Source organism: Pyxicephalus adspersus, chromosome 8 (genome assembly GCF_032062135.1).
Source record: "Pyxicephalus adspersus chromosome 8, UCB_Pads_2.0, whole genome shotgun sequence".
NCBI lineage: Eukaryota > Metazoa > Chordata > Amphibia > Anura > Pyxicephalidae > Pyxicephalus > Pyxicephalus adspersus.
Genome location: NC_092865.1, coordinates 42563727 through 42580486, shown reverse-complemented (window position 1 = coordinate 42580486; position 16760 = coordinate 42563727). Strand labels below are relative to the sequence as shown.

At 36.2% G+C, this 16760-nt stretch overlaps 1 protein-coding gene across 2 annotated transcripts; it reads right to left on the bottom strand.

The window, feature by feature from the left end:
- Window positions 1-454: 454 nt before the first annotated feature.
- GSG1 (germ cell associated 1) lies at window positions 455-15139 on the bottom strand. Of its 2 annotated transcripts, none has more exons than XM_072420222.1 (5): window positions 14809-15139; window positions 11325-11372; window positions 9148-9300; window positions 3437-3548; window positions 455-2435 (listed from the first exon to the last, which is right to left on the bottom strand). In XM_072420222.1, the coding sequence occupies exons 1-5, from the start codon at window positions 15080-15082 to the stop codon at window positions 2144-2146; spliced, it is 879 nt and encodes a 292-aa protein (XP_072276323.1). In that variant the 5' UTR covers window positions 15083-15139; the 3' UTR covers window positions 455-2143. The 2 variants fall into 2 exon arrangements, with proteins under 2 accessions (XP_072276323.1, XP_072276324.1); XM_072420223.1 differs by having other exon boundaries at window positions 14974-15139.
- Window positions 15140-16760: the final 1621 nt, after the last annotated feature.

The following is a 16760-nucleotide window of genomic DNA, read 5'->3' as shown; positions in this document are numbered from 1 at the left end:
AGATCAAAATTGGGGGTGTGGCCTTTTTTGGTGGTGTTCAATGATTCATATTTTTTGTATCTATGGGATGTAAGTCTGACTAATAACAGGACATATTTTATTGTATAATAACAATAACATTTTTGTCTTGCAAATGCCTATCCTCTGTTTTTGCATTTACAGAGAATCTTGTTGTAAATGTCTTTTTGAAAATCTGAAAATCATGGATAATATGGAGTATATAGAAATGAAAATTGTGGCGCCCTACCCTAAACCCAATATTAGGTGAAAAATTGGAACACCTTGTTTGTGCAGAAAATGAAAGTAAACTGGACCGATGCAGGTGCACAGGGAACTACGATTCACATTACTGGATATCAATCCCATTTCCTAAAAATGTATATTGGGTTTTTTTAGGAAGCTCATTAAGGGCTTTTTTAAAGGCATCTCAAAATACAAAAAAAGCAAATAAAATGCAAATTCCTTTATTCCTTTAATAAAAGATTATAAACAATTTTGTAAGCCAGACAATACATTCCAAACATAGACAAAGTATTTATATCATGTAAAATGTACTTTATAGGGGAGGAATCTCTCATCCATCTAAATTTTTCAATAAACAGCAAGGTGGTGGGAAGACGTAAGCATCTAAACTCTAATTTCTTAGCTTCGTCAGGATTGATACAGTTACATATGTAAACGTGAGATGTAGATAACCCAAACAATTGCATAAAGTAAGATGAACACAAAGGGATCTATTTGTAAAACTATTTCTTTGTGGAAATCTTCCAGGTCCATATGTTTCAGAGGTAGTAGTTGATTCTCACAAGGGAATATAAGAAACTAGTATTGTGAAAGTGACTAATACAGAGGCAGGAACACAGGTGTCTCTCGAACTCATGTATGGAAAGAGTTGCATTCATGAGAAGTGTCTAGTGAGCTATCTGGCTGTTTTGAAATATTTATTGGATGAGAAATAGGTGAAGAATAGTTAACAATAGGTTAAAACAATATTTTGCAAAACATTCACTAATATTTTAAAAATACAATATTCTAAACAACCTATAGTTATACTAATATTTCATCAAAGGTTTTAGCAAAGAAATTTCCCCAAAATGTCTGTCTGAATTTTATGACATTTATGTTTAAAGATGATGTCTGCTGTGGACAATTGATGCTTTGTTTTTGGAATTTGTCTCTCATGTAGTATAAGGATGGCATTGTGCAAATCTTGTTTTGCTTTAAATGTGATGGTTAAAGTTTGTTTGTTATTGAAATCTATTATGTTGTGTGCATTTTCTGAATCTTGTTGGAAAATATTGGGTGAACATCTTAAAAATGATGGGCAAATCCTCTATAAAATAGTAGCTAAATAGGGTGAATCCTTTTTTTTAAAATGATAGCTGAATGCTGTAAAACTCAGACAGATGGCATGATCTTCATTTTTACAGATTTTTTCACCCATCTTTTTAAAGAAATAATCTTTCATGTAAGAAAAAGGTTTACCCATCAGCATGCACCCAAATAGATGGATTTTTTATAATAAACCATATTTGCTTATTATATTTAACGTTAAGTAACAATTGCCCATCAGAACATGCAAAAACAAGATTCACCAGTATTTTCAAATTAGAATTACATTTAAAGATTGGCTAATTTACTGCTTTACACATGAAAATGAATGCCATAAAATACAGATGTCCAGCAAACATTCACTGTTTGAATCGGGGAAAAAACAAATGCTGTATAAATGGACCCCTGAAGATGGTAAAAATGGGACAGTGGGGAATGTTTCTAGATTGGGGTAATAGATTTGTCTTAGTAGCAAATTAAAAATGGATTTAATTGATCCATTTACAGCTAAAAATAGAAGGTTAAATACCAACAGTCTTATTAGTAGACTGCATTTATAATTGTTCAATTATTTTTTTATGGCTACTCCATGTACATTTATAACAAATAACCAGAAACAAATTGTGAAAAGGTAACATACATTACCGATGTATTTAAATTCTGTTGATGATAATTACATGTATGCAAATTATTTCCATTAAATATCAGCCAGTCCTGCTGGTCATAAATCAGGTAATGTAAGCTTTATTTAAAAAATCCTTGCACATAGGATTCTGTATCAAATTGCTCACTACCTAATTATTACCATAGCTTAACAGTGTTCCTCCTCCAAGGACTCCTCAACATCTTCTAGGTCCATTGAATGGTCTCTCAGCAAAACTTTCTTCTGAAGCTCTGAATAAAAGTCCACACTCTCTGACACAGAATGTATAGGTTTGTCTCTATAGAAGCTAACCTGTTTGTGGTTCAAACAGCAGGACTGCTCTTTTAAACTATGTTCAAACGCCTTCTGGTTTCGTCTAAATTCCAGAACAGTTTTTGTGTAGGTGTTGAGCGTTGTAACGGCTGAAATCATGCAGCAGGTAAAAGAAGCCCAAGCTGTGCTAAAATATAAACATCATAAAAAAAGAATGGTATTGGTTTCTTTTAATTGTTGAAACAGTTCACATTAAGAATTCAATTTGCCATAAATACAATCCTCTCCATCTATGTAATAAAAGGTCATGTCTAAAAATAAGTGTGAAAATTGTGTTTCTAGAAGCTGGGCAAGCTTCAAATCACAGTGTTTCTGCTGGTTTAAACATCAAAGTCTGCCATGGCTGGTTAATGTCTACAAGACACCAAGCTAGAGCCTTTTCAAAAGCAGACTTTTGTTTCTGTATTCTGAAGTCTTAGAATTTTTCTTTGGATTTTCTAAAGGTCACATAACCACTTTGTTTCTCCTTTAGTCTGCATGGTCCTGGTTGGTGGATGTTTGTGGAGTGTCACAATTCTCTTCTGTATGTGATGTTAAAAGTTTATCAATATAAAAGGGCTTGTTTCATTGCTGAAGCCAGAGCCACTGCCAGCCAGGGGCATTGAACTACCGTGGTAAGCGTTGCAACTTGTGATATGTGCAGATTGGAGCATTAAGGAGGGTAAACCATACATAAACACTTTGCCACTGTGTTGGCAACAGCAGAGATAAGTCTGCATATTGTTGCCACCTAAAACCCTAAAAAAACAAATTAAATTCGTACATAGGTCATAAACTGAAATTTAGAATGTTTATTTAGGATTTTTTCTGACCACATAACACCTGTCACAATACCTGTCGGTTCCCACAGCACTACCCACTAAACTAACCTGTAGAGTCTTGTGAATCTTTCTTCATTGGTCTGCCACCTGTATCCACACCGAGGCCGCTCCAGCTTTCCTCCTCTGGTAAGGTGACCCCCAGCAGGGAAGAACCTGGTGACCTCAAAGGTACCAGCCTATCACTCATTCGGGGGTGCCCTGGTGCTACCTGTCTGTGGAGACCCTGAACTAAACTTTGCATTTTGTGTTAAGTTCTCTTTTGGTTGTGTATTTTATTGCCTTGCAAATTAAATCAAAAGAAACTTACTAAAAAGCCCATCCATAATCCCAGGAATGTGGTCTCCAGTCTTCTGGTCCCAAACTAACAGTGGCTTGAAAAACCTGAGTATACATCATGTGTGCCACCATCCCCAACAAACCTGCAGGCAAAACATAAAAAATTCCAACTTCCATTTCTTGTAGAGACTATACTGGCTAAAGAGTAGAGAAGATTAGGACATAGCAGAATACTAAAATACTTAGTCTGGAAGGATAATGGTAATAATAATTTATTATTTTGATAATAATAATAGCAAAACAGACACTGTTTTTACACACACACACACACATATATATATATATATATATATATATATATAGATATACATATTCACAAGAGCCATCCATCTTTTAAGGTATGAACATGTGACTATACTGGAACACCAAATTCCAGGTGCATTTGCATCTTTGATTCATTGGCTCCCCAACTCCAGGTAAACAATAATTGTGTCTTTTGGTGGAACTTGGAAAAGGTTGATGCAACAAAAGGTATAATGGAAGACTGAACTTGCCCTAAAAGGAAAGGAGATAAAGAGCAACAGATGGCCGAGATTTATGAAGGAAGCAGAAAGCTAACTAGGGCAGCATGAATTGAGCCGACAGCAGAGAAAGGTGACAGGTGAGGGGAAGACAGAAAAGGGGACACAACAGATAGACGGGGAGAGTAACACTAGGAAGAAAGCAGAAAAGACAAAGAGATTCTAGGGGGAGAAGCGTGGCACAACATTTAGAGTAAAGTGCAGTATAGAGAAAGAGCCAGTGAGAAGGAAAGAGAAAGAAAGGGACACAGTACATTTGAAGAAGATATGGAGAGGGTGAAGGTACAAGAGAGGATGGGAGCATCCAATAGGAAGAAGCAGGGGTGCAATGCAGAGATTATGTGGGACTCTGAGGCCAGGTGCAAGAACTTAAAATGTCAAACCTTCAATATTTGACAAGCCTCATCTACCCTACCCAAAGGCCCTTATTATGTCTTCTAGAGCAGACTCGGGAACACCAAACTCTGTTCCTTTGAAGCATAAAATGTAATAAAATTACAACATTTCTTGAATAGAACAGGATCAGCAGTTTGTTTACACATGACTCTACAACACTGTTAAAAAAGAAATGACAAAAGCCATTATGTAGGAAAACAAAAACCCATATAGTATGAAAGTTAAATTAGTGGAAGAATATGAGGTCAGAGTTGCACAAAAAATGATGGTTGTGAAGTGAAATGTTGGGATGTTCTATTTGTGCCAAGCTGACAAATTCAAAAACACAAAACCCAAATTAGGTAGTTATATTAAATTATATATATGCACAAGTATACAGGTGTGGCTGACACCTGGCCTAAAGGTTTGAAACCAATTTATCGGCCAAGTAATTAGCAATAGTTAAGTAAGATTTGGTGCATACAAAGAAAATATTTATTAAGTGATCAATGTTATATGTACAGGTTTGATCTTCAAATGCTAAAATACCATTGTAAAACTAGATAAAATGCAAATTGTTACAAATTTTTTTGTCTGAAAGGACTGTTGAATATTTCTCTAAAATAAGTTTAGGAAGCAGATTGCAAATGCAAGAGGTTTGTTGCTAAGCAACACAACTTTCTGTGACTATATATACAATTATATTGTGCTAAAATATAGACGTATTTCTTGTTAACAATGCTGAAAATAGTGTTTAAAGAATGCAGGAACAATGTGTTGTGCACTGACTATATAACTGCATGTTACTGATATAGGCATTTATGACTACCCTAAGAATGGTTAGCAGTAAAACACATGACTTGCCAAAGCCACTTTCTGCAGTACTTTGCATATGTAAGATGTCACCTGATTGATATTGGATTTAATTAACTACATTTATCTAATATACACAGACATCTTTTTAAAGTAGTTTTAAGTTATTTTATATTGGTATTATTATTGTTCCTGGCGCTTCAAATAATGTGAAAATTGTAATAGAACGTATAGAACAAATATGCTAGCGGGACTTTAAAGGCAGTACACATACACTGTAATTATGTACAAAAAAATAATAAATTTTTATTATAACACAGAATATTTAAAAAGAGATTTCTTGATCCACATCAATATAAAAAGGGGGCTAGACTCACATCACCCAAACAGTTTGGTGAGTGTGTTGAAGAGACCCTAGTTTAAAATGCTCAGTGCGTTTGTCAACAAACCGAAAAATCTGTGCCAAAGTCGGGGGTCGTCTTATACGCTGGGTACTTACCTGCAGCTTGCTTTCCCTTGCTTCATGTCCGGCACGGTCGAGTCCCCGCTCTGTGCAGGGAGTATGAAGCAAAGGGGAAGCAAGCTGCACAGGAGAACGAGAGCCTGGATTGGCTCACTAGTAGAACCCACCCAATCACTCGGAGGGCTGCGCCTTGGAGAAGTGTGGAGCAGTGTAGGCTCCTCCTGTATTCCTCCTCCAATTACCAGTACTGTACTGTTCCTTCTGCCTCTCAGATCTCGCACAATAGCGGGATCTGACAGGAAGAATGAACAGTACAGTGATAGGCAGACCAGTCTAACCAATTAAAGCAGTATACAACAACCAGCCAGTCGCCTGTAAGGTACATCACTTGCTGCGATTGTCTGGTTGTTGGTCTGTATCTGTACCTGTAGCTGTTCATACAGTAAAGCACCAGTACATACAATACCGGTACCTTATATACAAATGTCCAACAGTCAAAACACCATCATGGCTGCACCAGCAAGAAGAAAGAAATATGAAGCCAGTTTCAAACTCAAAGTTGTAAACTTTGCCATGGAACATAATAACTGCACTGCTGCAAGACAATATGGAGTAACAGAAAAGATGGTTCATGACTGGAAAGCAAATGAAAAAGCATTAAAGAGTATGCCGAGGGGTAAGTGTGCATTAAGAAGAGGCACCCCACATTGGCCAGAACTCGAAAAACAAGTAGCAGACATGGCGAATGAGCATCGCCAAAATGGTTATGTAGTGACACGAAATCAAATACGTTTGTTTGCACTTCAGTGGGCCAAATCTAACCCAGATCACAGCAACAGATTTAAGGCCACTGTATCCTGGTGTACTAGATTCATGGGAAGGCATAATTTGGTACTGAGGGAAAAGACAAAAATTGCCCAAAAATTACCTGCAGATCTTGATAGCAAAGTAAATAGTTTCCATCAATACATAATACGACAGCGCACTAAACATGGCTATGAGTTAAGTAGTATTGGAAATATGGATGAAACTCCAATGAATTTTGATATGGTTGGAAATAAAACTGTCCATCAAAAAGTTGAAAAAACAATTTTAATTAAAACAACAGGACATGAGAAGTCCAGTTTTACAGTGGTACTAGGATGCACAACTGATGGTGCCAATCTGGGACCAATGAATATTTTTAAAAGAAAAACAATGCCAAAACTCAAGTTCCCTGTTGGTTGTTTTGTACACGTCAATGAAAAAGGCTGGATGGATGAAGAAGGGATAAAGCTATGGCTTGATAATATATGGAGCAGGCGACCAGGTGGACTTATTCAAAAACGTAGTCTGCTGGTGTGAGCTGTACTCCATGGTCAAATCTGGCCATGTGATAAATTCAGACATAAGTAGTGTGGATTAAATGAGACTTCCAAGAAGGGATCAGTGCAGGATGATGTAAGAGTACAATTCAGCACAGATTCATTTCAAGAAATTCAGTCCTAGGGAATGTCTCTACTTGGATGTGATTACATGTATTATCCAAGATAATATCCTGTCTTCAACTTGACAAAATATTTACTTACATTTTACAGGAAAAAGAAATTCTACAGATTGTCAAGTATTATTATTAATGTAAAGTGCTTAAACCTACCTCCTCATAATGAAAAAATGAGTCACATAATTTTCCAGGTACTTACTTTACATTAAAACATAAACCCACAATATAGATTAAACTGGTAGTAAATATTTAGTATATAGCAAGCAATATTTACATTTCATACATGGGCTTCATTGTTGCATAAGGGTGATTCAATGATTGCTATCATTTTATACAGTTTTATATACTTATAAAACTGGAACAATACTTTGGAACAGTGGAGCACTGCCCATGAATTGCAGTTATCCTCTGTCTTTCTGCACTTCACTACTACATTACATTATTAAGCTACTCAATAAAATAAAATTAACTGTTTCATAGTGAACTGTTTTTTTTTGTTTTTTATTAGCTTTTTATGACCAGGTACAGTGGGGGTGAAAACATGAGAGATAGGGAAAGATATAGCTTTGTTCCTGGGTACTGTTTAAGTACTTTGCTAAAGCATTTGACATAGACGGTTTGAAGGAAAAATTTCTGTTTTTCGTACAGTTCCAGGCAGCAGGCAGCAGGGATATCTCAATGTGTATTTAGTGTAGCAAGCAAGACCTAACAGGTGTTTCTGCAGAACAGCGCCATCAAAACATCAGTGGCCTAACAGTGTACTACAGTCTCAGTAATAAAAATGCGATCCGAAATTCATGGCGGAAAACTAAAAGAACCGGATAATCGATGCCAGATTTTCGATTGTCAACTGTAATCACTCTAGCTGTTGGCTTAACATTGCAAATTCTTTCAAATTGAGTAAGAAGGAAGAAATCGCAGGAAGTAGGGAAAGGAGAAAATGTCTGATCTACAAATATTGAAATAGTTTAGAATTTAGAGTATCATCATGGGACTCTCTTAGTCAATGATGAAATCACAAGGGATGAGAAATACCAGGAAATAGAAGACTTGGTGGGAATGAAGCAGACAATACAGAATAATCAGTTTAGCCTAGTGTCTGAATCCCATATAGCTAACGGTGAGTAAAAAGGGGAGTTAAGGGACTTAGGCCTAAGAGAAGCGGGGCACCAAACAAGGCTTGGAGGGGTATATCAGATGTATACACCATAGCCCATGATATACTGTCTTTCTGGATATATAAGCATACTAATGAAGCATTTTTAGATGGAAAATAACCTGTTGATTAATTTGGGGTTTACCAGATTGCCAAGAATGGCAAGACCCAACAATAGCCCAATTACCCACATTGTTGGCCCAATATAGCCCAACAATGTGGGTATTTCAATTGTAATTTATCAGAGAAGAAGGAGACAATAAGTGCAAAGGATTTGGTGTGATTGATCTCTAAGCCAGAAAGTCAAACTGTGTAAGTAATGTTGATAACGTAGGTAGAGAAGTGTAAGAAAAAGTACCATTTAGAAGGAAATCGTCAGCAAATAAGGACATTTTGATATGTATTACCCCTATTTTACCTTTTAATTAAAATTTAAATTTAATGTTTACAGGAGCATGAATGTGAGCAGCTAATGGTTCAAATGCTAAAATAAACAAAAAGGATACATTCTTGTTAGGTAACCTTTCCAATAAAAAGGATTTAGATGTTTAACCACAATAATTTATACTAGCAATGGGGTTGTAATATACAACCTACTGTATACTACCAAATCCTAAACATGGATTATAGGACTAGAGGGTCAGATCAAAAAAATAAATGTCAGATCAAAAGGCTTTCCGTACAGTCTATCAGAGCTGTGTAAATCTAACTGGGACGGGGTGATTGGAAATACAAAAAAAATGGCAGATGGGTCTCATCATATAGCATGTGTTTTTGTGTACTTTTATTTATTACAATTAATCTTATTATGGATATCAGTAGCAGATAAAACAAGTGCACATTTTGTCCCAATATTATACATTGTAATTACCTGAAAGAACTGAGGACATTGCAGCAAATGCATTAAGCTTTAGCCCACACACAGGATTTCCAGTGTACAAAATTTCCAGTAGCAGAAGCCCCAAACTAATGACCAACAATGTAATATAAATCAGCTCAGACCCCAATGATAGCCATAGGATTCCTAAAATGATAAAGTTAAGAAAATAAAGTTTTTAAAAAGCATTAACAGTGTGGTCAAAATTTCTGTTTCAGAATAACAGTAATAAACATTGAAAACAACCAGTGAGTATGTCCATGAATGGATTAAAGCAAAACTAAACCCCCTTTTAAAAAACTGTGATCAGGCAGGTCCTTTATTTATGAAGGGACAGGCAATGCACTGCTGAGTGAATCATTTATTTAGGTTGTGTATTTAAGCTATAAACCAAACTCCAGTCCACACATTTTTAGCATTTCATTTACAGATAGCAGTAAATATAGTAAGGTAAGTTTCACAAAGAGTTTGAAAATGACTATGTTTCCTGGCCTGTATGTGGCCCTCAAGAGCTGGAGTTGGACAGCCTTCTAAAATTTATAACAACAAGTTGTGTAGGTTCATAAATACAAGTCATTAGCAATTTTGTTTATGTTTCTGCTGTTGAGAAAACTAATATGAAAATTAACTAAAATGTAACTAAAACTTGAAAAGAGAATACCACTTTGATCAATACTGCTGCAAAATATTTTAATGCTTTCCTAATGCTGAATGTAATACAGAAGAACCAAACCCGGATTCTGAACTCAAGAAAATGTTCAATCTATAATGCAGAATGAAGATTTGAGGTGACCTCCAGCTGTTTGCTATGCAGATTGTCTCTGCAGAAACTTTTGTGTATGAAGAAAATACTTCAGTTGGATGAAATGGAGCCAGTAGTAGAGCCTTGAGAACCAATGGCAACTCCTAAGCTGTCTTATACAAAGCTGTCACAGGTATAAGATACCTCCAATGTATTAGAAATGTACAATACCTTATTCACTTGGTGTACAGTACTGGGGCATCAGAACTCCTCCTGATGTTCCCAAATAATCCGATCCGTCAAATATATGTCAACTTGTGGATTTTTTTCTATGTTTATTCACTAGACAAACCTTGTCTTATTTTTTTTCAATTTTGTATGCTGTACACCTTTATTGAAGTGCAAAAACAGAACTGTTTGGAAACTTCATCCAACTCCTCTCCCCTTTCTTTTTCCCTATGTTTTCCTTTTTTACTCCCTTCTACTGTTTTTCTTGGCATGAACCACAAAGTGTTTAACACAAACCTGTGCTTGATGTATTCATGATAGTTTACTGCAGGTAAATGCTTTACTTAGATATTATACATGGTATATTTGACAAGTTTTGTATGATGTTGCCAATTTCTAATGTAAAAACCAAATGTACAAAAAGTTATCTGGAGAGATGACATGTCACCACACTATTTTTCTTCTTGCAAATGAAAATGTATTGAATGAAATAGAAAAGAATGCGGCGAAAGGGCTTTCAGGATAAATATGCCAAGAGTACAATTAAGCTTTGAGAAGATTTGAAAATGCTTTTAATTGTTTGTACTGTATTAGAAATTAGTAACACCGTTTTTCACATTCTGGTACAATCTTTTCAATCTTTCCATTAGTTTTTCAAAGTGTATAAACATATAATACCAATTGTTACAAAATCTGTAAATACACATATGCACAGGTACATTCAAAATAAAATATTCAATCCAAATGTATAGCCCATGTAGAGAGTTTAGCCATACAATAGGTTACCATATACCCTACAGAATGATTGCACTTCCTGAAAGTCTGGAATTACGTTCAAGCACTAACATTGAGGGTCCGTGAAACATATACTCCATAGGAAACAGTAAAATCAGGTAGTAACAAAGTATTAGTAGGTGACTCACTAAAAGCTGGACTAGAAAGAGGGCATCTTATACAGCTGGAAAAGTAGTGAGATCAACACATGCATCTCAGAGACAAAGACACAAAGGAAAGGGGCACACATTCCAGCTATGTTTACATTCATGGTATATCTGACTTATATTTTATGGTTATTTACCTAAAAACAAACGGCATTAAATGTGCCATAGTGAGAATGCAAATAATAAAAAAATAATTTCATGAACACTGTTAAAGGAATGCTCTTTGAATAAATTATAAATAGACATAAATACTCACATACCTCTTTCAGCTGGTGGAGTTAATTCCAGAAAACTGCGGCATTTCTCATCTGCAATAATCAAATTGTAAAGTTGTAAGCAATTAAAAAAAATATTAAGTGTTTTTAAACTCTTATATTGTTCCAAATGACATTATAATAATGTGAATAAATATCTATCACAATTATTTGGTATTAACTGCATTAATGCTATACAAGAATGATTTTAATAAATACATATGGATACATTTATCAAGTAGCAACTAACTGGTTTGCAAGTATTTACCACATACTTGTATGAGTCACCAATAAACCCATTTGACAGTTAAGCATTCCTATTTTTCAAAGGTAAAATCCAGGTCTGAGTAATAAATTCAACAACTGCTAGCCCCTAGGGAAATTTGAAATAGGAATTAACAGTTTGATGCAACCACAGATTCAATTCACTTCCATTTGCAAAGCACATATTAATATAATATTATACTATATAATTTGTTGAATAGGTATTATAGCAGAAATAAAGCAGACTGGACAAAGTATTGTGATTAGTACCCCATATTCACACACAACGTTATATTTCTACATATAGGACTGTGTGCACATACCAGCATGTAGGCAGTAGTCCCATATAGTGGGAGAAAATAAATATAAATGTTGCCTATTATAAAACTATCAATATGTCAGAATTTCATCACAGTTTAAAAGTAGGATTTTGTTACAGTACTATAAGGACTATTACCTTTCTGAGACACATTTCACTATATTAATAGCCATTACTGCAGTCAAATATATTTCCCTGCTCCAGCTTGTTTACTGGTGAAATTAGATGGAAGGATAAAAAGAAATATATGGAATGTGTCAGCCATGTAGGCTTAAAAAATATGTAACAAGTTTGTCAATGAATAGTAGAATCTTTCTTCCTCCAATATAAGTCTCAATGCAGATCAGGTCCCATGTTGTGTTTGTATATTATTATGCCAGTGTTTAGCAATCTGCAAGTTCCCAAATAAGGAGCCTTTGCCCATTCCTTCTAGGACATTCCAGGCCTGTATACCAAATAAAGAGCTTCAAATCTACAGTGCAACACTTAGTGACAGACTTATCCTGGCTCATTATCCTCTTTTCCAGGTGAAAGGACAACGCATTGAAATCACCTTCAAACCTAGCTTTATCACTAGCCAGCATGCTGAGGTCTAGTGCACTGTGTATTTAATGGGCCCGATTATAAAAAGTTCTCAAAGGCTGGGGTGAACCTGGGGGTCCAGCAAACCTGGCATGGATCTGGTCCAGAATTATTGAAATCCTTCCCCAGTCTTAGCGAGCTTTAATAAATCAGGCCCACTGACTCCATCATAAGCTAATCTAAAGAAAGGGGTTGTCTACACTGAATGATAAAAGGATTTATACTTTAAGCATATAACTTTAATGCATTGTTGTGAGCTATATAAAGAAATCTGGAAAGGTAATGTACTGGTTGCATAGACTAAATAGGGAACAGAAGATAAGTCAAATAAAACATATTTCAGAAAAACTTTTTAACAAACACTGTCTATTATTCTAGCCCCTACAAACTAATGCTGTACCTTAAAGCAGACTTATTACCAAAAGATTTACTTTACATAAAGGGGTAGACAACCCTTTCATGTAAGGTAAAAACTATTATTTTTAATAAAATAATAATTTAGTTCACTAAAAGTATATTGTGAAACTGGAGAAAATGCAGACAAGGGCAGCTAATCCGATTGGAGGCAGGGGAGGCTCAGCTATGAAAAAAAGATTAGCTGAACTGAATCTATTCCTCCTTGAGAAAGGGCATATGAGGAGATATTATCACCATGCAACAAAATGCTGCAGAGAACTTGCTTCAAAATTTTTCATTTTATGGTATTCCAAAGTATGAGAGAGCAAACTTTGCTTTCAGATTAAAAGTTTACAGACTGTGAAAATGTGAAATAGACTCTTTCAAGAGGAACTAAACTAAAAAAAAATACTTCAAAATATAAGGGAAAAGAGAATAAAAGCCAGGGTATTTGTTTGTTGTGGCAATGTATTAGGTATAATATACAATGTTATTCCTTTGTTAAGGAACTTGAAGATGACAACAAAAAAATTTAAATAGAGGTGCAAAAGTTTTACAAACAATACATCATAGGTACACTGAGATCCACCCTGCTGTGTCCAAAGACATGAGGGTGGTTTTTAATATCTTATCTAGACAAAATATCGCTATTGATGTAAGAAAATGAGAGGTTCATTTCGCCTTTTGGCTTCCTCAGGGGACCATTGAGAAGAAAAATATAACTATAGTTTTGCACCTCAATTTATATTTTTTGTTGTCATCTTCAAGTTCCTTAACTAAGGAATACCATTGTATATTATAACTAATACATTGCTACAACAAACGAATACCCTGCTTTTATTCTCTTTTCTCTTATATTTCGAATTATGTTACTATCAGGGTATGTGGCCCTGTCTTGATTAGTAGAAATTGATCAGCATTCTCTTCTTCTTATCCCAACTTAAAAAAAAAATACACTCTCCTTTCAATCCTGCAGAGCAGTCTGATCGCTCCGGGGCTGTTCTGCATCGGTTCCAGCATCGTCCTGGAGCCGGTGCACCAGGCACGACCATCTTCTCCTCTTCTTCCTGTCCTTCATCCTACGTCACCCTACCCAGGCACGAGATTGGGTGACATAGGATGAAAAAAAAATTTGCCAATCACAATGCGCATGCGTGAGACCGGCAAATATTTCTCTTTGCGCAAAAAGGCTCCTTCTGCATATGCCCGAGATGCTCGGCAATGCACAGAAGGAGTACCCAAGAGCCTCCCGGAATACCTAAGTCATGCTTTGCGCTCCCATTCATTCTCGACCGCCTAAGTGATCGAGAATTAGGAGTTGGTGCTGCACCCTTTTTAAAAAAAAAAAAACAAAAAAAAAAAAAAACAGATTTTTACCTTAGATAAAAGGGTTGTTTCAGAAGTGAAAATTCTGAGTTTAGGTACACTTTCAGCCAAATAGTTTTAAGAGACAGCAAGCTCTGTAGATCCTTTTAAGAAAAAGCTGGATACATTTCCTAATGAACAAAATACAGTTAGGTCCATAAATATTTGGCCTTTTCTGCAGCGGTCTTTTACATGGCCTTTACTGCAGCGGCTTTCAGTTGCTGTTTGTTTGTGGGCTGTTCTGTCTGAAGTTTAGTCTTCAACAAGTGAAATGCATGCTCATTTGGGATCAGATCAGGTGACTGACTTGGCCATTCAACAATATTTCACTTCCTTCCTTTAATGAACTCTTGGGTTGCTTTGGCTGTATGTTTTGGGTCATTGTCCATCTGTATTATGAAATGCCTCCCAATCAATATGACTGCATTTAGCTGGATTTGAGCAACTTGATAGGCTTGGTACCAAGTGGTGCCTTTTTTTTAACCAACAAAGACCAACAATATATATCATAGGAAAATGTTAATGTCTGGTAAATGTGAACACATTAACATACTGTTTGCTTACCTGTACCTAATATGTTCTCCTCACAAGAATACCAGATCCCAGTATGAAAATAGCGGAAAGCAAACCTGTCTTCTCCAGTTTCCCAGCTATAGTGGACCACGTCTTGCCCAGATGCATTGACGCTCTCCATGGCTATTGGAACCACTATGCATTTGGTAGCCTTACCATTTCCACAGAGAGGCTTTGGGACCTTCTGGGTACCTTCACACCAATAGCTACTAAGTAGGGCTGTGGTAGAGAGTGTGAGGGAGACTAAGTTGAAGCTAACAGCCATGACAGCACGGCGCCAATGAACAACTTCTTTAATTTCAATCTGAAATTAAAAAAATAACAGTAAATATTAATAATAAAAATGAAATTAAAAACAAAGGATGCAGTGTTCTTCAAAAGAGTTTCATTTTTTTTATGCTGCCAGTGGTTGTAACAGCTGCCATTTTAAATATGCTGCTTTTTAAATATGTATGCACACGTTTTGTCCTTTCAAAAAAGTTTATGTTATAGAGAGGAGAAGGTGATCTCAAACAGATCTGTACAGCACAAGAGGAGTTGACCAAGATTGATAAAACCTAAAATAAATGTCAGTGCAGCAGGTACAGTGTTATCAGGAAGTCAAGGGGTACACTGAAATTCCAGCATGCGTATATTTTTAATTTACTTTTTTTTTTTTTTTACTAGATTCATTTTTAATTACATGTTACATAGAACTTCACTTTTATATACATACATTGGACACACAACCATTTGGGTGCATGTGTGGTGCCACATATGGTGGCAGCATAGATCTGTAGGTTTATGCCTTAATCGGCCTTAAGCCTAGATTTGTGGGCCAACAGTCATCTTAAACAAAATGCTTTCATTCCCACCCCCAAGGCTACACTCTTGCGCATGCCATCACAAGAACCAGGACAGCTCCTCTCAGACATCTCCAAATACCATTTGGAGTTGAGTCTGGAAGCTATGTGTAATCAGAAGCTCTAATTCAATTTGAACTTCATAAAACTATCAGCTGCTTATCTCAAGAACTGGATCTCTTTGGAGTTGCATGGATAAACTTGGGACGATGCATAAAGAGATTAGGTCACCACAAAATTCAGGAAAGTAGCCATGCTTACTATCAGCTAACATAAGATATTGTTGGGGTTTCCACTTCAAGTTGCTGAACCCTCATAATGTCTATACCTTTGGCTGGTACCATTTGATTTACGTCAGAGTTCAGAGACATAGGATATATTTTTGTCTTTTTTTACTTGAAATCAAGTTCAAGCTGGATTTTAAAGTGGAACTAAAGTTGAAATTCAAAAATGCTCCATCAGGCAGGTCATTAATGCAGAAAGGGACTGTAAGGCCCTGGTCTGGCACCAACTCCCACCAGAAATCAGCCCCCCACCCCCACCACATTCTTCACCTATAGCAAACCCCTATTCTGCCAGGAATTCTGTGTGCAAAGGATGGCGCGCGAGGAAGGACTTACAGAGGACCAGGAGCCCACAGATAATGCACAATACATGAGATTCCAGCAGAGGCAAGTCCAGAATACAGCGCCAGAAGTCATACACAGGTAACTAGTCTGCCAAAGAAGATACCAAAGAAGAGTAAAACAAGGAAGATCTTTACCCCATCTCAGGCTGCATGGCTAAAGGGAAGCAGATGCTGTCAGCTGCTAAGCATAAGACAGACAACCTATTCTTACATTTCCTTGCTGCTGCTTCACCAAAAAAGCAGGGAGCTCTAAAAAAAAAAAAAAAAAAAAGCATATGCAGCGCATATTTGATTGGCAGGATACCGGTTTCAGGTGCTTGCAAGAATTGAATTATTGAATTAACTCCTGTGCCGGAGTTTTGACAAACCAGCCTGGTCAATCAAAATGGCCGAAAGAAAAAATAAAATGGCCGAAAAAATATAGCAGCACCCTGCAACAGAACATGGACAGGCTGTATAGTAGGTTAAGTTCC